The following is a 22,167-nucleotide window of genomic DNA, read 5'->3' as shown; positions in this document are numbered from 1 at the left end:
CTGCATGGAGGAATGGGCCAAAATACCAGCAACAGTGTGTGAAAACCTTGTGAAGACTTACAGAAAACGTTTGACCTGTGTCATTGCCAACAAAGGGTATATAACAAAGTATTGAGAAACTTTTGTTATTGACCAAATACTTATTTTCCACCATAATTTGCAAATAAATTCATTAAAAATCCTACAATGTGATTTTCTGGAATTTTTTTCTCTCATTTTGTCTGTCATAGTTGACGTGTACCTATGATGAAAATTACAGGCCTCTCTCATCTTTTTAAGTGGGAGAACTTGCACAATTGGTGGCTGACTAAATACTTTTTTCCTCCACTGTGTATATATATATATATATATATATATACACTCATCAAAAATATAAATGCAACATGCAACAATTTTACTGAGTTGCAGTTCATATAAGGAAATAAATCAATTGAAATAAATTCATTAGGCCCTAATCTATGGATGACTGGGCAGGGGCGCAGCCATGGGTGGGCCTCGGAGGACATACAGTGCCTTGCAAAAATATTCATCCCCCTTGGCGTTTTTCCTATTTTGTTGCATTACAACCTGTAATTTAAATTGATTTTTGTTTGGATTTCATGTAATGGGCATACACAAAATAGGTGAAATGAAAAAAATATATTTTTTCAAAATATTTGAAAAAATAAATAACAGAAAACGATTAGTTACCGGAGTGTAACTCCAGTTCTATGAGTGGAGCGGAGCCCCATAGGGGAGCTCTGCTCCTAATGGTTTACCCTCTGCCCTACAGCAGCAGCAGCCTGAGACAAAATTATGCACACACCTACAGCCAACAGGAGTACAGGTGTCCCTATAAGAGGGGATGCTTCCCCTCAATCAGCCTCCCGAGATATTTTTCTTCAGCGAGACTAGAGAGGGTCGGCAGGGCCTTAAGTCCTATGGGGCTCCGCTCCACTCATAGAACTGGAGTTACACTCCGGTAACTAATCGTTCTATATCGTGGAGCTCCGCCCCATAGGGGAGCTCTGCTCCTAATGGTTTAAGGTGGAGCGTAGCGCTCCAAAATGTACTCCCTGCCGAGCCTAACACTTCCCATCGAAACGAGAAAGTCAGGCCTAGCAATGGCTGCAACCGAGTCCCACAGTACTGCAACTAAAAACCCCTACGGGCGTCACAATATACCGTGTCATCGGTTAAAGACCCGCCCCACCTAGTCCAATGGCAATGCCAATGACTAGTGGGCAGATCACCAGAATAGAAGCCATACTAATCTGTACTAGCAGATAGATGTGCCTCAATATCCTGTGAAAACACTACCGACCATTAATGGAATGACACCAAGTGTCACTCTACATTGTAAACGCGGTAGACCGCCTCACTCACTCAATGGAATCCCAGAGATTAGTGGGCAGGAACAAAAACATGAGTCATACTAACTGAACAAGCAGATAGATGACCTCACATTCTGTTAATCAACGCATGCCTCTACTGTACTGACCCTGTCAGTCAGGATTCATGCCACAAAATATGTTTTCCTATCCAAAGCGGACCTGATGGAAACCCTGTCCATAGTCCTGCTTTTCCCTCTCTTCCTAGCTCAAGATCTCCCTTCAGCTATGCTGAGTACAGACCGAGCCAAAGAGTTAGAAAACACATCTGTCAAAAAACACGTCTTCCTAACCAAAGCGGACCTGATGGAAACCTGTGTCCACAGTCCTGCTTCTCCTCTCTTTCTTGCTCAAGATCTCCCTTCAGCCACGCTGAGTACAGATCGAGCCAGAGAATTAGAAGACATATCTAAGAGATAGAAACGGATAAATGGAGACGGCGTCGACCAGGATGCTGCTCTACAGATATCCTCTACTCCTGTTCCTCTGAAAAGGGCAGTAGAAGCCGCTACTCCACGAGTGGAGTGAGCTCTGATACCCTGAGGCAATTGCCGCCCCGCTGCCTCATAAGCTGTCTCAATGCCTTCACAAAGCCAATGAGACAACCTCTGTTTTGAAAGTGGTCTACCTAGTGCAGCCGCACCGTGACACACAAACAACTGAGGCGATGACCTAATCGCTGCTGTGCGCTCGACGTAACACGCCAAAGCGCGTACCGGGCACAGGCGATGGAGCTTTTCCTCACTCCTCTCTCTATCAGGAGGAGGAGAAAAAGCCCACAGCTCCACGGTCTGTGACCTATATGAACTCTTAATAACCTTCGGCACAAATGCCGGGTTAGGACGTAACACTGCTCTGCTCAGGTCACCATTGATGGCCAAGCAGTCAGGTCTCGTCGAAAGAGCACACAAATCACTGACCCGCTTAGCTGTAGTCAAAGCGAGCAACAGTGCTGTCTTTATAGACAGCATCTTGAGGGGTATTTGATTCAATGGCTCGAACGGCGACTTACATAGCGCTTCGAGTACCAAAGCCAAATCCCACTGAGGAAGCGTGACTCTAGGTGTTGGCCTAAGTCGCCGCGTTCCTAATAGGAAGCGTTTCACTAGAGGGTGGCTAAAGACATTGTCTCTGCCAAAACCCTCATGACAAGCTGAAATCGCTTCTGCAACCATTCTAATCGTGGCAGGCGATTTTTGCTTATCAAACATGAGCTGTAGAAAAGAGAGAATACTCTCATTTTACATTTACATTTTAGTCATTTAGCAGACGCTCTTATCCAGAGCGACTTACAGAAGCAATTAGGGTTAAGTGCCTTGCTCAAGGGCACATCGACAGATTTTTCACCTAGTCGGCTCGGGGATTAGAACCAGCGACCTTTCGGTTACTGGCACAACGCTCTTACCCACTAAGCTACCTGCCGCCCTGACAGCTCATGGGGTCTACACCTTGTGTGACACACCATCGTGAAAACACGTTCCATCTACTGGCATACATCTTAGAAGTGGAACTGGCACGTGAACCCTGTATGGTCCTGATCACTGCATCAGATAACCCACGGCGCTCTAGCCTGTCCCTCTCAGCAGCCAGGCCTTCAGTGGTTGGCCGATTATGGGCAATTTCCCTATCGTGCCAGCCGCCTGAGACAACGCGTCCCGTCGATGTGGAATTGGCCAAGGTGGCGCAATCAACATCTGACTCATCTCCGCAAACCAAGGAGCCCCCTGGCGATCGGGCGCTATCAGTATCACTGACAGCCCCCCTGACCTCACCCTGGCTAGCAGTGGGAGAATGCAGGACAGCGGAGGGAATGCATACAGGAGAACTCTCGGCCACGGTTGGTGCGCAAAGGCGTCCCTTCCCAGTGGCGGTTCGTCCTGTTCCCTCAGAGAGAACCACAGAGGACATTGCGCGTTCACGCGTGACGCGAATAGGTCCACCTCGGCTCTCCCAAATTGTTCCCAAATCTGGAGAACAATGTCTGGATGCAGACACCACTCGTCGTCTCGAGGACCCCCTCTTGACATGAGGTCTGCTCCTACGTTCAAGTAGCCCGGAATGTGTGCTGCTCTCAATGAGCGAAGGTGCTCGTGAGCCCACAGCCACAATTCCTCTGCCGCCCGATGGAGAGCAGGAGACCTGACTCCTCCCTGGCGATTTATGTGGGCTACTGTGGTCCGGTTGTCTGACCAGACCAGCACATCGCGACCCCGAAGGGTAGACGCGAAGTGGGTCAGAACCAGTCGAACCGTTTCCAACTCCAGGAGGTTGATGTGACGACCTGATTGAGGCCACACACCTCCTATCGCTTGTGTCTGACATGTCCCTCCCCATCCCGTCAGGGACGCATCCGTGAATACTGGGATGTGAGAGGACACCTTTCCTATCGGGACTCCGTGCGTGAGAACGCGCGAGTTTCTCCAATAGTTTAGGTCTGCACTGAGCGAGAGGGGAACCACCACCAACCGATGACGTTGACGCAATGGGTCTAGTCTTAGTTGGGCGAACCATCGCTGCATCCTGCGCATATGCAGGAGTCCCAGCGGAACCACAGAGTGGGCTGACGACATGAGACCCAAAAGTGACATGATCGACAGCGCCGTCACCGTGTGATTCGGACGACACTTCCTTAGGGCTAGCAACAAGGCTACCCTTCGGGGGTCCGAGATTCGAGCCCTCATCCTCACAGTGTCTAGCTGTATCCCCAGGTAGACAATCTGATGAGTGGGCCAGGGCGCGCTCTTTTTCCAATTCACAGCAAACCCCAGACTTGTGAGATGCATCACTGTCTGTGTTGTGTGAGTGATCGCCAGCTCTGCTGACGGGGCGAGAACCAGTTGGTCGTCCAGGTAGGCTAGTAGCCGTATTCCCTGACGACGCAACGGTTCCAATGCCGCCTCCACACACTTGGAAAATGTGCGAGGTGCCAGGGCGTACCCAAATGGCATCCTCGTGTATTCGTACGCCACCCCTTGAAAGGCGAACCGCAGAAACTTCCTGTGACGCGGCTGAACCGGCACATGAAAGTACGCGTCCTTTAGGTCTATGCTCGTACAAAAGTCCCCTCTCTGGACACATTCCAGCAGACGTTTTGTCGTTAGCATTCGGAAGGGCCGTTTGGTTATGCTCTCGTTGAGAATGCGTAAATCCAAAATCGGCCTCACTCCCCCCGTCTTTTTCGGCACTAGGAAATAAGGCGAATATAGCCCTTTGTTCCTTTGCTCCCGGGGAACTACTGTCACCGCCTCCTTCGCCAAAAGTTCCGTAATCTCTGTCATCAGAGCGGCCACTTTGTCTGGCGTTTTCATCACCGTCTCCACCACTCCCCTGAACGGGGGTGGGGTCCGGTGGAATTGGAGGGCATAACCCTTCTGCAACGTCTGTTCTAGCCAGCGTGAGAGGGTGCAGCTTCTTCGCCACTGCCAGCAATGCAGAGAAAGCGGCTGGGCGCGAAGCTGTGGTGCATCCAGTAGGAAGGACCTGTATTCCTCTATGGCCCTTACCGCCACTGTTCCCCAACATTGAAGTGGTGGAACAGCCCAAGGTGGGCCTCCCATGAAAGGGAGAGGAACTATCGATGCGTTCTGAGAAAGAAAGAGGAGTAGGGACGTCGGTTAAACCCGTAACCGTCGTATTCCTGCCCTCCTTGAACGCATCGCGGGTCTGAATTGCGCTGACCGAGGCCACAGCCTGCGGCAGGGCACCATCCCCAGCAAGCGATTGCGTCATCTTAGGTGACTGCAATTCGCTATCAGAGCCCTTCACTACAGTACTCCTAGAAGTCTGTAGTATGAGGTCTCTATGAGGTAAAACAAGGTGGCGCCTTGATACCTTCTTGACTTTCACCTTCTGTGTGTGTTCAACACTTCACCCCTGGTGGGTTGATTCACGCTCAGTGTGGTGAGTACTGGCTCGTTCTGTCAGGGGAGCTGATACTTTGGTTATACCCATAACGCTAGTAATCCTGCCCTCCGTGAACGTAGCATGGGTCTGAATCGCATTAACCGAGACCTTGGTCTGCGATAATGCGCCGTCCCCAGATAGCTGCTGTGTTACAATGCCTGGGGGCGCCGATACTCTGGGCACCTTGGTGACCGCGGTAATCGGGCCCTCCGTGAACGCAGCATGGGTCTGGCTCGTACTAGTGGAGACCTTAGTCTGTGCTAGTGCGCCATCCCCAAATAGCGGCTGCGTCCTCATGTCAGAATCTGACCGGGACTGCTGCCTTCTATGTAAAGCACTTCTTATACGTGAAGTGTGATGTGACGACCTGATTGAGGTCTTCTGGATACCTACTCTTAGTGCCTGTTCAGCAACGCACCCTCGGTGGGCTGAACGGCTCTTAGAGTGGTAAGGAAGAGAGGGTGAGATTTGAACGCTCTCGGACGTATTATGGAAAAGAGGCTCTTTTTTGACAAAGTCAGGTGGAGCCAACTCTTTATTAAACACATCAACAAAGGCATTAACATCAACACCCATCCCTTCAACCGAAGGGTGGGGGAAACAGTGGGCACGTTCGACACCATCGATGCGTCCTCCATCCTCTCCCCCGCGTCCCGTCACGTACGCCTCCTCTTGCCTCCCTTGGAGGGCCAGGTCGGCGTCCTCGTCACCTCCCTCGCCGGCTGTAGTGGGGCTACCGTAGCTGCTGGGAGGGCCGGGCCCGTTCCCTTGCTGCTCGTGGCCGCCGGATGACGCCGATTACGCCGCCTCGTCGTAGACCCCGGTCTACTTAGAGGGGCGGAGGTAGATGGCCTTTGGGGAGGAGGGGGGCCGAGTCGTCCTGCCAACGGCAGGTGCTTGGCCAACTGCTTCTTCTCCTCCTCTAACTTAGAGAAACGCTCCGTCGCCTCTTTGACTGCGACCCCAAAGAGGCCGTCGTCAGAGAGGGGGGCGTTCAAGAGAGACGTCCTGTCTGCCTCTTTCATGGATGTCAATGACAACCAGAGGTGTCGTTCCCCGACCACCGAAGTGGCCATGGATCTCCCCGCGCAGACTGCGGACGCCTGTGTCAGGTGGAGTATGGCGCCAGAAATTCTGGACGCCTCCTCCACCTCCTCCGGTGCCATCTCTGTCTTACCCGTGGTTAAACGGGACAGAGAGGCCGCCAAGAGGGCAATGTTGTTAGCTGCTGCTACAGCTTGGGCTCCCCACCCAAAATACTTCTCTAACAGCTGTGCTGTGAGTCGGTCCTTCTGGGATGGCAACGTGGCCTTCTTGGAAGAGGGCCAAGGGCTCGAACCCGGTACGAGATACGCCGCCATGGCACTCTCTAACCTGGGGATTCCCTGACCCTGAAACCTTCCTTCCACTCTCGTGAATGGGAGATACGCTTTTACAGGCGAACGCGCCGCTAAAGGTGCCTCCCACGAGCCCTCAACGTACCTAGCCAAAGAAGGCATGGCAGGAGCCACTGGCTCTGCCGCCTTCCTTGGCCTGGAATAAGGACCGCCCTCCATCATATCAACCTCCGGTGCGGAGGGAAGAGGGGGCAGCCTTATTACCAGCCGTTGAGCAGCTCTCTCAATGAGACCCGGAAAGTCCGATCTCAGAGAGGCTGCAGCGAAAGAGAGAGCTTCTGATCTCTCAGAGCTCGTATCCCCTTCGCTATAGGGACTACAAGCCCTCTCGCTCTCCAAAGGAAAGGGGGGCTTGAAAGTATGAGGGACGGGGTCCGACTGTTCCATTGGAATGCCAGACCCTTCCTCAAAGTCCCTATCTTCCCCCGAGTCTGCGCCGTCGGACGACGCCTCTGAAGCAGAGGCTAGTATCGACAGCACATCCTCAAGGGGGATGTCCTCCCTGAAAAACGCCCAACGCTGCTTCCTCTCCTTTAAAGAAAGGAGGGCGCAGGAGGCGCAATTCGGGGGACTGCAGACGCCTTCCTTGGCATGCTGGGATCCCAAACACACGAAACATAGGTCGTGGTGGTCACCGGCCGCCATGGAAGTGCATCTGCACTGAGCTCTGAAAAGAGCTTTTGGGGGTGGAAAATCTCCCGGTGTGCTCATTTAGACGACGTTGATGACTGGAATATCAACGGCTTTTTCGTCCTGAGTCTTCGTGCTTCGTCTCTTCTTGGCTCTTCAGTCTAGTCATCCAGTCGCTGAAGAAAAAGGGAGGCTGATTGAGGGGAGGCATCCCCTCTTATAGGGACACCTGTACTCCTATTGGCTGTAGGTGTGTGCATAATTTTGTCTCAGGCTGCTGCTGCCGTAGGGCAGAGGGTAAACCATTACATTTACATTTTAGTCATTTAGCAGACGCTCTTATCCAGAGCGACTTACAGTTAGTGAATACATATTTTTTTTATACTGGCCCCCCGTGGGAATCGAACCCACAACCCTGGCGTTGCAAACGCCATGCTCTATCAACTGAGCTACATCCCTGCCGGCCATTCCCTCCCCTACCCTGGACGACGCTGGGCCAATTGTGCGCCGCCCATGAGTCTCCCGGTCGCGGCCGGCTGCGACAGAGCCTGGATTCAAAACAGGATCTAGTGGCACAGTTAGCACTGCGATGCAGTGCCTTAGACCACTGCGCCTATGGGGCGGAGCTCCACGATATAGAAGTGGTGCGTGCATATGTATTCACCCCCTTTGCTATGAAGCCCCTAAATAAGATCTGGTGCAACCAATTACCTTCAGAAGTCACATAATTAGTTAGATTGCACATAGGTGGACTTTATTTAAGTGTCACATGATCTCAGTATATATACACCTGTTCTGAAAGACCCCAGAGTCTGCAACACCACTAAGCAAGGGGCACCACCAAGCAAGCGGCACCATGAAGACCAAGGAGCTCTCCAAACAGGTCAGGGACAAAGTTGTGGAGAAGTACAGATCAGGGTTGGGTTAAAAAATATATCAGAAACTTTGAACATCCCACGGAGCACCATTAAATCTATTGTAAAAAAATTGAAAGAATATGGCACCACAACAAACCTGCCAAGAGAGGGCCGCCCACCAAAACTCACGGACCAGGCAAGGAGGGCATTAATCAGAGAGGCAACAAAGAGACCAAAGATAACCCTGAAGGAGCTGCAAAGCTCCACAGCGGAGATTGGAGTATCTGTCCATAGGACCACTTTAAGCCGTACACTCCACAGAGCTGGGCTTTACAGAAGAGTGGCCAGAATAAAGCCATTGCTTAAAGAAAAAAATAAGCAAATACGTTTGGTGTTCGCCAAAAAGCATGAGGGAGACTCCCCAACCATATGGAAGAAGGTACTCTGGTCAGATGAGACTAAAATTGAGCTTTTTGGCCATCAAGGAAAACGCTATGTCTGCCGCAAACCCAACACCTCTCATCACCCAGAGAACACCATCCCCACAGTGAAGCATGGTGGTGGCAGCATCATGCTGTGGGGATGTTTTTCATCGGCAGGGACTGGGAAACTGGTCAGAATTGAAGGAATGATGGATGGCGCTAAATACAGGGAAATTCTTGAGGGAAACCTGTTTCAGTCTTCCAGAGATTTGAGACTGGGACGGAGGTTCACCTTCCAGCAGGACAATGACCCTAAGCATACTGCTAAAGCAACACTCAAGTGGTTTAAGGGGAAACATTTAAATGTCTTGGAATGGCCTAGTCAAAGCCCAGACCTCAATCCAATTGAGAATCTGTGGTATGACTTAAAGATTGCTGTACACCAGCGGAACCCATCCAGTTTGAAGGAGCTGGAGCAGTTTTGCCTTGAAGAATGGGCAAAAATCCCAGTGGCTAGATGTGCCAAGCTTATAGAGACATACCCCAAGAGACTTGTAGCTGTAATTTCTGCAAAATGTGGCTCTACAAAGTATTGACTTTGGGGGGAGTGAATAGTTATGCACGCTCAAGTTCTGTTTTTTTGCCTTATTTCTTGTTTGTTTCACAAAAAAAGATTTTGCATCTTCAAAGTGGTAGGCATGTTGTGTAAATCAAATGATACAAATCCCCAAAAAATATATTTTAATTCCATGTTCTAAAGCAACAAAATAGGAAAAATGCCAAGGGGGGTGAATACTTTCGCAAGCCACTGTAGGCCCACCCACTGGGGAGCCATCCCCAGCCAATTAGATTGTGTTTCTCCCCACAAAATAGCTTTATTACAGACCGATATACTTCCCAGTTTCATCAGCTATCTGGGTGGCTGGTCTCAGACGATCCCGCAGGTGAAAAAGCCGGATGTGGAGGTCCTGGGCTGGCGTGGTTACACGTGGTCTGCGGTTGTGAGGCAGGTTGGATGTACTGCCAAATTATCTAAAACAACATTGTAGGCGGCTTATGGTAGAGAAATGAACATTCAATTCTCTGGCAACAGCTCTGATGGACATTCGTGCAGTCAGCATGCCAATTGCACACTCCCTCAAAACTTGAGACATATGTGGCATTGTGTTGTGTGACAAAACTGCACATTTTAGAGTGGCCTTTTGCTGTCCCCAGCAGAAGGTGCACCTGTGTAATGATCTTACTGTTTAATCAGCTTCTTGATTCTTTATATACCATACCTGTCAGGTGGATGGATTATTTTGGCAAAGGAGAAATGCTCACTAACAGGGATGTAACTAAATTTGTGCACAACATTTTAGAAATAAGCTTTTTGTGCGTATGGAACATTTCTGGGATCTTTCATTTCAGCTCATGAAACATGGGACCAACACTTTACACGTTGCATTTATATTTTTGTTCAGTATAGTTGGACAATAACTAATCAATAACTATGGTTCAGCTGTGTGTACATGACAAACTAGTGAAAATATGTTAACTTGAACATCCATTTGTATACTGAAAGATACAGATACAAACTTAAATTATTCATAAATGTATATCTTGCATACTGTATCTCAGTAAAACAAGGAGTAAACACAAACGTTAATATTCATATTTATTATTCATTTGTCAATTTTTGGAGTTTCATCTTGTGTAATGGCGTCTTTTAAAAGTCAATTAAAACATGTCTGTTACACATTGTTCCTTATCAATATTATAGTGAGTCTCCTGACTCTACAGTAAATAATATGTACAACACAACCAAGTCTTGCACAAAGACGACCAATATTATACCCTACCACTCTTTGTACTGCCCTGCCCCCTCCGGGCTTCTCTCCTCCCACCCAAAAAAAATTGGTCTGGAGAGAACAGTAAGGGAGTGAGAAGGGAAGGAAAAGAGCTGGAGGAAGGAGGAATACAAGTGGCGAGGCTATAGAATCAAACTTACTAGCAGGGGAGTGAGAGAGTGGTATACAGGGTTGTCCAAAAACATACTTCTTATTACTCTTGTATACAAATGTCAACCCTCTTTTCTTTGTTTTCCCTAGTTGAAATGAATAAAAAGATTGTCACCCCAGGTCCTTGCTGGGGCGAGGTGAGGGTGTTGAAAGGGAAGAGGCACAGGTGAGGACCATTTCTCTCACACGTCCCATCCTATTTGCCCTCAAATAAGAAAACAGGTTGAGAGAGCTCATCTAATGGCATTGATACCAGCCCATAGTAAGGATAAGGCCCACTATAACAATGAGAGGAGTAATATTAGTAACAGTAATAACACAATAATAACATAATCAACTGGAAAGTTACATGAGTTAGATTTTAAAAAAGACACGTTTGTTTTCTTTAAAAAACTAAAAACAAGATAGGCCTAGTCAGCCTGATGTCCTCTGGGTTCTCAACTAAAGTCTACAAATACATAAAACATGTTTGAAGCGACACTTCAGTCCAACGTAGAGCCATGATGTGCCCATTGACTCTTTCTCCCCGCCTCCTTCCCTCATGGCGAGCGAATCAGACTAGCAGGAACGCTTGGTCCCACCTTACTGGCATCTTCTGTAGCCAATCATGGGAAGAGAGGGCGAGGTCCTAAACTCTCCAGTCCCCCTCACAGACCTGTCCTGAAGGTCTGCTTTTATGGATCAAAGTAGAGAAAAATCAACCAATAAAACAAGGATCCTTCTGATCCCTCACCAGGGTTGCGCGGGCTCTCCATCCAATGGCATCATCTCAAGCCAGTGGGGGCCCAGCCCCCTAATGTCCAGCAGAAACAAATGAGCCAATGGGAGACTTAAGAGCCAGACCCTCTTCAGCAGCCAATTAACTGATCTTGCTTCCCAAGCCTTTATTTTAAAAACAACAACGACAGTCCTGTTAGACTGAGATAAATGACCTTTAAAACAGTCCCACTATGTGATATGTTATTCAGTCTGAAAGATGGGCCCTGCTCCAAGGCAATGGGTAACAGGTGGAGAGTTGTTATTGGTCTATAGTCCACTGGCATCAATGGAAGCTTACAAGGATAATATTAATATTACTAACAGATTGCTAATTCAAGTGTGGGTATTGGAGTTTGAAGTTCATCAGTGTGTGTGTGTGTGTGTGTGTCACTGGTATTTTAAATGTCTTTTTTTTTTTAAAAATCCCCTTTTAAGTTTTAAACATTTCCACCTCTGACATATTTTACAAACACACATCCTCTTTCTTTGTCTCTTCCACTTGCTCTTTCTGACGTGGCTCTCTGGAGAAAGAGAGACAGGTCCAGATCCGCGGAGAGACGGAGGGGTGTAGCATCAACAAAACTGAAGGAAGAGAAGGAGGCAGGGATTTGGGAAACTGGTCCATCGCTGATCGGTCAATCCAGCCTTTCAGCATCCCTCATCTAGAAGACTCCTGCGAATCCCTCGGCTCCTCTGGACTACCCTCCCTCTCTCGATCCGCCTCCTCTCCCAATGGCTCTGCCCCTCCTCCTCCTGTCCCCTCCCCTGATTGGGCGCCAGAGGGTCCGGGGAGCGAGGAGGCGTCGCTGGTCTCAGAGGGGGCGGCGGTCTGCATGATCTTCTGGCGGACCTCCCTGATCTTCAGCTGCAGACACACCTTGGTGGGGAAGATGTCTGAGTAGCGTGCCTGGAAGGCTGCCGTGGCCTGGGCTTGAGGGCGGACAGGAGGAGGAAGAGACAGGAAGTGTTGATTATTGTTGATTGACTAAGAATGTAGAAAAAACTCATTTTGCTAGGTGGGGAGGGCTTTTGAGATGTGTGCGCGCATGTGTACACTCAGTAAATGAGAGTGAGAGTGAGTGTAGGGCCTATGTACGTATGAGAGAGGGCATGAATGTCAGTGTGCGCGCACATACAGTGCATTCGGAAATTATTCAGACCCCTACCCTTTTTCCAAATTTTGTTACATTTCAGCCTTATTCTAAAATGGTTTAAATAATTGTTTTCCCTCAGCAATCTACACACAATACCCCATAATGACAAAGTGAAAACAGGTTTTTAGAAATGTTTGCAAATGTATTAAATATAAAAAACAGAAATACTTGATTTACATAATTATTCAGACCCTTTGCTATGAGACTCTAAATTGAGCTCTGGTGCATCCTGTTTCCATTGATCATCCTTGAGATATTTCTACAACTTTATTGGAGTCCACCTGTGGTAAATTCAATTGATTGGACATGATTTGGAAAGGCACACACCTGTCTATATAAGGTCCCACAGTTGACAGTGCATGTCAGAGCAAAAACCAAGCCATGAGGTCGAAGGAATTGTCCGTAGAGCTCCGAGACAGGATTGTGTCGAGGCACAGATCTGGGGAAGGGTACCAAAACATTTCTGCAGCATTGAAGGTGCCCAAGAGCACAGCGGCCTTCATCATTCTTAAATGGAAGAAGTTTGGAACCACCAAGACTCTTCCTAGAGCTGGCCGCCCGGCCAAACTGAGCAATCGGGGGAGAAGGGCCTTGGTCAGGGAGGTGACCAAGAACCCGATGGTCACTCTGACAGAGCTCCAGAGTTCCACTGTGGAGATGGGAGAACCTTCCAGAAGGACAACCATCTCTGCAGCACTCCACCAATCAGGCCTTTATGGCAGAGTGGCCAGACGGAAGCCACTCCTCAGTAAAAGGCACATGACAGCCCGCTTGGCATTTGCCAAAAGGCACCTAAAGGACTCTCAGACCATGAGAAACAAGATTATCTGGTCTGATGAAACCAAGATTGAACTCTTTGGCCTGAATGCCAAGTGTCACGTCTGTAGGAAACCTGGCACCATCCCTACGGTGAAGCATGGTGGTTGCAGCATCATGCTGTGGGGATGTTTTTCAGCGGCAGGGACTGGGAGACTAGTCAGGATTGAGGGAAAGATGAACGGAGCAAAGTACAGAGAGATCATTGATGAAAACCTGCTCCAGAGCGCTCAGGACCTCAGACTGGGGCGAAGGTTCACCTTCCAACAGGACAACGACCCTAAGCACACAGCCAAGGCAACGCAAGAGTGGCTTCGGGACAAGTCTCTGAATGTCCTTGAGTGGCCCAGCCAGAGCCCGGACTTGAACCCGATCTAAAATCTCTGGAGAGACCTGAAAATAGCTGTGCAGCGATGCTCCCCATCCAACCTGACAGAGCTTGAGAGGATCTGCAGAGAATAATGGGAGAAACTCCCCAAATACAGGTGTGCCAAGCTTGTAGCGTCATACCCAAGAAGACTCAAGGCTGTAATTGCTGTCAAAGGTGCTTCAACAAAGTACTGAGTCTGAATACTTCTGTAAACGTAATATTTCAGTTTTTTATTTTTAATACATTTGCTAAAATGGATTAAAAAACGTTTTTTGCTTTGTCATTATGGAGTATTGTGTGTAGATTGACAACAATTTAATCAATTTTAGAATAAGGCTGTAATGTAACAAAATGTGGAAAACGTCAAGGGGTCTGAATACTTTCCGAATGCACTGTATGTAAGAATCTATATGCAAGCTTGTGTGTGTGTGCTGACCTGAGGGGAAGAAGCCGTGCTCCTGGAAGAGCTGCATGACGAGGGCCCGTCTCTGGTCCAGGGTGCGTCTCAGAGAGGAGTAGGGCACCTTGTCAAACTCCAGCTCCCCCAGGATGTCCTCTCCGTCAGCACCTGTCCCTGTCCCTGGAGGGGGACACACAGACGGGGGGGCTGACAGACACACACTCTGGTTAGTCTTTTATATAAAACATTTGTGTAAACATGGAACATATATGTTAGGATTTGGGAGAGCAGTTTTAGCAGTTAATTATACATGAATATAATTTAACTTACAACAAGGGTGTGAAAAAGGTTTGTGAGCGTGTCTGTGTGTTCCTACCTGGTCGGTCGAAGGTGAAGATGTCTCCCTCACACTTGGCGGCGCTCTTGGGTGTGCTGGGCTCTGAGCTGCAGCTGGAGCGCCGTCTGCTCTTCCTCTTAGGAGACACGGGGTCCTCTGTGGACGAGTCCAGGTCTGGACAGAAGAGGGGATGAGAGAGAGTTATAGACGATTAGCAGATGCTTCTACTTCAGTGGGGCACACTGTAGCAAAATGTTTTGCAACAGAAAGACAAAATTGAGATTTGAGTTGTCTCCCTCTCCTTCAGTCCTCTCTACCTCCTCTTCCTCCCGCTCTTTCTCTCCTACCTGTGGAGTTCTTCCTCTTGCGGCGGTAGCTGCCCAGTATTGCGCGGGGGGAGGTGGCCAGGCTCTGCAGGGTGGGGGAGGGCAGCACCTCCTCTGGCCTAAACTCTGGCAGTTGAGCAAAACGCTCCTCAAAATACACCTCTGACAACACCCTGGGAGAAAGAGGGGGATGGAGACAGAGAGAGAGGAGAGAAACACATATGACTAAGGTACCTGAACCCTTTGAAGTGGATTGTGTCAAGATGACTCAGGGATACTCACTAACAAACATATTTTATAAATTGATAAATGGTGTGACTATACTCAGGGATACTCACTAACAAACATATTTTATAAATTGATAAATGGTGTGACTATACTCAGGGATACTCACTAACAAACATATTTTATAAATTGATAAATGGTGTGACTATACTCAGGGATACTCACTAACAAACATATTTTATAAATTGATAAATGGTGTGACTATACTCTGGGATACTCACTAACAAACATATTTTATAAATTGATAAATGGTGTGACTATACTCTGGGATACTCACTAACAAACATATTTTATAAATTGATAAATGGTGTGACTATACTCAGGGATACTCACTAACAAACATATTTTATAAATGGATAAATGGTGTGACTATACTCTGGGATACTCACTAACAAACATATTTTATAAATTGATAGATGGCGTGTCTATACTCAGGGTAACTCACTTGTCCACAGAGTCAAAGGTCCTTTTGAGTGGCGGGGGGCGGGCCTTCACCTTTTTGGGAGGAGGGGCGTCTTTGTCGCTCTGGGGAGGTGGCAGGGCAGGGTCTGTACCCAAGGGAGGGGGCAGGGGTGAGGAGGGGACGGAGTCCTTCCACCCTGACTGTATGGAGCAGAGAGGAGAACAAGTTGAATAACACAGTATGCTGGGAGGGTTTAGTTTTGGGAGACAGGGTGTAAAAGTCAGAAATGTATGTTATTTTCTATGAATGTGATCTCATTTGCTTTCTCTGATTATTGAGAAGAAAAACCAAAAACAATCCATCATCAGATAAATCTCTCCATCTCTCTCTCACCTCCTTGTTGCTGGCCTCTCTGCTGCGTGTCTCAGTGTTGTCCACAGGGCCGTGTCCCTCAGGGGGTCTGTCAGAGGAGGGGGACTCCTCAGCAGGGTGTGTGTGTTGGGAGGGGGACCCCGACTCCCTAGGACGCTCCAGCTCAAAGGGAAAACGACTGTTGGCCCCAGAGCTCTCTCTTTCTTTCTCCCTTTCCCTCTCTCGGTCCTTCTCCCTCTCCTTTCCTCGGCCTCCTCCCTCGTAGCTGCCCACCGGGATGTTGGCCACTGTGGCTTTGACTTTCTGAGGGGTCCTCGCCGGGAGCTGGGGGAGTTTGGGGGTGCCTGGTGCACTGCCTGCTGAAAGAAGAAAAAATTACATTAACGTTACCTCATATACTTGCATTTGTTAAGCATTAGAGCTTTGTTCGAGAAACAAGACTTACTGGAAGTGCGAGAGGGCAGAGGGGGGCTGCAGGGCCGCAGTGACAATGAATAGCCACTTGGTGGCGCCACTAAGCTGCTGCTCTTATTGAAGGCCTGGGCTTGCCTCTCCGTCTGTCTGTCCGCCTGTGTGAGGGTTGGCCTGTCCGTCTGTCCGTATGCCTGTAGCTCAGCCTGCGTCTCCGCTTGTCTGTCTGCTGCTTTCTCTGACTGAGAGTGAGACGTTCTGTCCGTGGGTCTCTCCCCCGTGTGCCTGTCTGTTTGTCTGTCCGACTGGGGCTGGGTGTGTGTGTGTGTGTGTGTGGTGGGGGCAAATGTGTGTTTGGACAGGATGTGGGAGGACAGACTGGAGGGGCTGGAGACGGTGTACACCATGCTGGGGGGTATGGTTGCCATGGAGACCACCCCGGTTGCCATGGTGACACTGGTAGAGGGGTAGATGGCGGTGACTATCTGTCCCCCTGAAGCAGAGGCTGGGGCTGGGACAGAGGGGAGGGAGGGGCAGGTAGGGGACTGGACTGGGGCCAGAAGGGGAGGCTGACCTGTAGAGAAAGAGAAAGAGAGAGATAGAGAAAGAGAAGCGGCAGAGGAGGAGTTAACACCCTTCAATGGCCAGTTTCCTCTAAGCTAAAGGTTTTGTTCCTGTTCTCAAAACTGAGAGGAGTTTTCTTGTTGCTACTGTTGCAGTTCACAGGGAACTTCAAAAGTGCAATATATTTTCAAGTTTCAATGTCACATGCACAAGTACAGTGAAATGCCTTACTTGCAAGGTCTAACACTGCAGTGATCAATAACAATGTAATACTAAAAATAACAAGGTAGAACAAAAACACACAAGATAGAAAAATAAGAAGAACATGATAAAGTAAGCAAGCAAAATTGGGTCGGAGCTTGCAAAACAGCAGCTATCCAGTACGGAGCCATCTTATTCTAGATGTACTTCAAGTGGATGCACTGACATGTAGAGCCCTGCACGGGCATGCATTTGAACCCTGAGCCAAACCCATGCCTGTGACGTTCAGGCCCTACCCTACCCAGGCCAAATGTAAAGCCCGGCTCTGCCCGAAACCCGAAATAACTTCCTCTGTTAGTAAATCCATCAGCTACTCCTCTCTGTCGGTTACTCGCTCCGTGAGTGCTGCTCACTCTGCATGTGCTCTGCTCATGGCGGCTCTGGGTCTATGAGTATCCATAGCAACAGCTCTGCTTGGGCTGCTCTGCTCAATGACGAGACATGAGAGACTCTAAACTAAAACAAAACTCAAGGAACATTCTTATTTTCTGTTAAATAATCCCCTCCTGTTTTATATTGGAAGAGGTTGAAGCATTTCTGACACCATGTTATGATCTTAGTCAGATATGACTGTACTTCGCAACAGAGCACGAGCAAATGGTTCAGCTTCAAAATGTTAGTGATCAATTTAGCGATACCTGAGCCCTGCCCATACGCTAGTTATTGATGAAAAAAACAGGCCCTACCCGGCCCTAACCTGATGTATAATGTTGGGGCCCGTCGGGCTCGGGTCGGGTAGCAGGGCTCTACTGACCTGTGATGATGGGTTGGACTAGGGTCTGTCCAGTGGGGGCTATGGCTGTAAAGCCCAGCGTTGCTAGGGGCGACGGAACATATGCAGATCCAGAGGTGGGCTGGGCCTGCTGGGGGGAGGGGGAGCCTGTTGTCGTGGAGACCAGAGGCAGAGGGGAGGGGACTCCTGGCGTGGACTGGACATAGGTGATCCTGTGAGAGGGGAGAGGTAGAGAGAGAGAGCGCGAGAGAGAGACCGAGGGAGGTAGAGAGTGTGAGAGGAAAGAGAGAGAGGGAGGAGAGGGAAATTAAGGTGAAGAGGGAAAGAGAGAGTGTGTATGAGTGGGAGAGAAAGAAGATGATAGATGAAACGGGCAGTGAAGGAGAGAGAAAGAAAAAAATGGAAAATAGAACATGAACCAGAATGAAAGGAGGCGAGAGGAAACAGAGGAAGAGAGAAAGAGAAACAGAGCGACAGAAATGGTGCAGTGGGGGTCAGTGGGTGACTGTGAACAGTAGAGGAAACAGTAGATGAGTGTGTCTGTGTGGTGTAGCTGAGAGGCAGTGAGGGGGCGGCAGGCAGCAGGCATTGCAGAGGCAGCCTGGGCCACCAGCAGCAGAACAGCATGACTAACACACAACACAAGAGCTGCATTTCTTCCAAAACCATTGTGTTATGTATTATGGTGGGGAAGCAGCAGCGCTAACAGTGCACTGTTAGATGGAGTTGGTGTGTGTGTGTCCTCCTACCTGGTTGGTGGGGGCGGCAGCAGCATAGTCTGAGACGGGGCAGAACCCGGGTGCACCACTGTGGCCATTCCCATGGTAATGGGAAAAGGGCTCCCAGGATGCCCTGCCACACCTTGCTGGAGCTGGGATTGGACGACAGGCATGGGAGCGATCTGGAAGATCTATCAGAGAGAAAGAGAGATGGAGAAAGAGTGAGAAGATGGATATCTGTGTATTTAGTCATTCACCTGGGGTAACTACAAGTGTAATTAGTTAGATTATTATATAATTACCAAGACTAATAAGAATGTTAATGTTGGAGCTCTGATAACCCTGGAATACAGAATAAATCTGCTGAAATCTCAATGGTCTTGGTCTGGCTGACATCACCATGGTAACCCTGCTTACCTTGCTTCCTGCTTGAGCTCCATTCTGGACAGGAAGAGGTGGAGCCACAAGGGGGAACTGCTGGGCGGGGGCAGTTGCCGTCCTCACTGTTGCCATGGGAACCAGCATCTTGCCCTGTAGGACTGGGGACTGGGATTGCACTGAAGGGAGAAAGAGAGAGAAGATAAGATGGATAAGGTTAGGCCTTTTTTGCTAACAGTGTCACTATTATCAATTTCTTAGAGTTTTGGTGTACGATTCTCTCTCATTCTTTTCCCCCTCACCTCTGGATCCCGGGCTGACCACTCCCACGGCTGGGCTGGAGGCATATCCCATCAGCGAGCCTGGCCCCGCCTGCTTCCCATTGGCTATGGACATGTGGGTGGGCGGAGCTGTGGGCAGGTTGAAGATACTGTTTGGCAGGTTGTGCAGCTGAGGGGAGGGGCTCTTGGGGTTAGAGCTGGCTGATAGGGTGGGCAGGATGTATTGGACCTGTGTGATGGCTTTGCCCCCGGGGGATGCCAGAGAGGACGAGGAGAGGAACTGGGGCTGGAGCAAGGAGAGGGGCAGGGGGCCATTGGTGTGGTTGTGTGTGGGGGCAGAGACCGGGGCGGTGGGGGGCAGCTGGTGGTGGGAGGACGGCTGAGGGGATGGACTGATGAGCTGGACGGTGGGCTGGCTGTGCCCCGGGAACACCAAGCTGGTCACTAGCCCCCCTGGCCCCACCCCTGCACTTATGGGATTATGTGAGGATGAGGAGTAGTACCCACCCCCTCCGCTTCCTGCTCCGGAGCCAATCAGAAGCTGCGCCTGCTGCGATGGGAGGGACCTCCTGTCTGGCGGGTGAGGAATGGATGAAGCTGCTCCGTCTCGGGGTTTACTAGCGATAGGGACTGGCGTGCTCACGACCGGACGAACCACGTTGGTCACCACTGTAGAGGCCACTCTGACAGCCCCCAAGCCCAGGAGAGGAGACCGGCCAAGGGGGGCAAGGGCAGAAGGAACTGGGCCTCCGGGGCTGGAGATGACAGAGTGGCTTGAGGAGGACAGGGAAAGAGAGAGAGCTGCCACTCCTCCTCCTCCATCACCTCCTCCTCCCTCTATTCCTCTCTTCCTCCTGCGGTCTGAGAGCCCCCCTCCTCCTCTCCCCTCGTCGTAGCGTTTGGAAGGGTAGGAGGAGAGAGAGATGGAGCGTCCGTGGGGGGTGGGGTGGGAGGAGGAAGAGCAGATCACTGGAGCAAAGACACGCTGCAGAGACGGAAAAAGAGAAACAACAACTAAATGTCTGTAGCAGGGTTAAAAGCAGAAGGACTTTAAAACATGATCCACTTCTCTAAATAATGGTACTGTATCAACAACATGATCAGTCAGACAACTGTAACTCAATCTACCCTTGATAAAGGAAGAGACTGTTACCTTGCGATCGCTCTCGTTCCCAGAGGCGTTGTCACTGTCGCTGTCTGTCACTCTCTCCTTACACTTCAGGTCTATGGAGTTGGCAGGGTACGGGTCCTCTGTAGGGGAAAGGAGAGTGAGGGTTGGCATGGTTTATGTGCACAAACACCCATATCTAACTTCTTCTGACAGCCACACAGAAAGACTCATGTGAAGGTGAGTGGAGCAGTGGTCTCCCGAGTGGCGCAGTGGTCTAAGGCACTGCATCGCAGTGCTAGCTGTGTCACTAGAGATCTGGTGGTTCGAATCCAGGCTCTGTCGTAGCCGGCCGCGACCGGGAGACCAATTGGCCCAGCGCAATTGGCCCAGCGTTGTCCAGGGTAGGGGAGGGAATGGCCGGCAGGGATGTAGCTCAGTTGGTAGAGCATGGCGTTTGCAACGCCAGGGTTGTGGGTTCGATTCCCACGGGGGGTATAAAAAATAATGTATGCACTAACTGTAAGTCGCTCTGGATAAGAGCGTCTGCTAAATGACAAAAAAAAGTAAAAAAAAAAAAAAAAGGTGAAATTACAGAGGAGGAACTTCTGGATGCAATTAAAGACTTTAAGTCTAGGAAAACTCCAGGGTTGGATGGCATACCAGTCGAGGTATACCAAACCTTTTTTGATATACTAAGAGGACCGTTATTAGCATGTTTTAACCACTCCTATGTAAATGGTAGATTATCTGACACTCAAGAAGAAGGTCTGATCTCATTATTACTGAAACAGGATACAAGTGGAAAATATAAAGATCCAGTCCATTTACAAAATTGGAGGCCCCTTACACTTCAGTGTTGTGATGCAAAAATCCTAGCAAAATGTATAGCGCATAGAATAAAAAATGTATTGTCGGATATTATTCATTCTAATCAGACAGGTTTTTTACATGGAAGATACATTGGAGATAATATAAGGCAAGTATTGGAAACAATAGAACACTATGGAAAATAATGACCTTAACTGTGGTCGGGAGAGGTTGTGTTTTCTCTAGCAGGAGGTAAGCTTGGCTTCTTATATGGTGTTGAGTAAAGCTTAAACCATGTATTTAGATCGTAGGTAGGTAGTTGTAGTTAGGTATTGTAGGTAGTTTATTTAGGTAGTTATTTAGGTAGTTATTGTAGGTTTCCGTAGGTAATTATTGTAGGTAAGTATTGTTTACGGCGGAGCCCGGCGAAGCACGAGTCTAGCTAGCTAGCGGGTAGCTACTGGTAACGTTTAGCAACGGTGGAGAGTTGTTTCCAATGTTATTTCACGCTTAAGAGTACCTGTAATTAAGCCAGCTAGCTACCGACCATTCAGCCGTTTTTCTAACCTCATTATCTGAGCCATCAACGTTAGGTAGTTAGTAGCTACTGTACTTAATTACACCTACTGATTGCAGAAGACAAATGTTAGCTGGCGTCGGGTAAGTTTGGCTTTATACATAGCTTGGGCTTTGTCGAGTAAGGCTTAATTATGTATTTAGATTGTAGTTAGGTATTGTAGATAGGCCCGCAGCACGAAGCTAGCTAGCTAGCCGTTTTTCAAACAAAGTCAACACAGTAGCCATTGCTAGCTAGCCAACACGACCAGCTAACTGTACTGTAGTAGCTAAATACAATATACTTGTGCTAGCTAGCCAACGTTTAATTATTGCTGCGTTATGAAAGGAACTAGACACGGACACGAATTATCTGTTTAGTGTGTTAACACACTATTGGTAGTTTGTTGTAACCAAGTATTGGTGCTAAACTGTGTGTTATTGGATGCTAGCATGCTAGTTAGCTATGGTGTCATAGTTAGGCATCGTGGGCTGCTGTGGGTAGTTATTGTAGGTTAGCATTGTTTTCGGCGGTGCCGGGTGTAG

At 49.0% G+C, this 22,167-nt stretch overlaps 1 protein-coding gene across 1 annotated transcript in view; it reads right to left on the bottom strand.

Annotated features, from left to right (window-relative positions):
- Positions 1-10,225: 10,225 nt before the first annotated feature.
- LOC311121647 (protein capicua homolog) overlaps positions 10,226-22,167 on the bottom strand; it is a gene marked incomplete at its 5' end in the record, with an annotated part of 46,483 nt that continues 34,541 nt past the window's right edge. Inside the window, 12 exons of the mRNA XM_084157984.1 lie at positions 10,226-12,268; positions 14,115-14,285; positions 14,455-14,589; positions 14,763-14,914; positions 15,472-15,629; positions 15,823-16,160; positions 16,247-16,786; positions 17,792-17,982; positions 18,520-18,680; positions 18,907-19,046; positions 19,170-20,133; positions 20,302-20,399. Coding sequence (XP_084014110.1) covers positions 11,997-12,268; positions 14,115-14,285; positions 14,455-14,589; positions 14,763-14,914; positions 15,472-15,629; positions 15,823-16,160; positions 16,247-16,786; positions 17,792-17,982; positions 18,520-18,680; positions 18,907-19,046; positions 19,170-20,133; positions 20,302-20,399 — 3,320 coding nt within the window. The 3' untranslated portion in view covers positions 10,226-11,996. The remainder of the gene's footprint in view (positions 12,269-14,114; positions 14,286-14,454; positions 14,590-14,762; positions 14,915-15,471; positions 15,630-15,822; positions 16,161-16,246; positions 16,787-17,791; positions 17,983-18,519; positions 18,681-18,906; positions 19,047-19,169; positions 20,134-20,301; positions 20,400-22,167) is intronic.

Source organism: Coregonus lavaretus (genome assembly GCF_964263955.1).
Source record: "Coregonus lavaretus genome assembly, chromosome: 3".
NCBI classification, from domain to species: domain Eukaryota; kingdom Metazoa; phylum Chordata; class Actinopteri; order Salmoniformes; family Salmonidae; genus Coregonus; species Coregonus lavaretus.
This window is presented reverse-complemented; position numbering and strand designations above follow the sequence as displayed.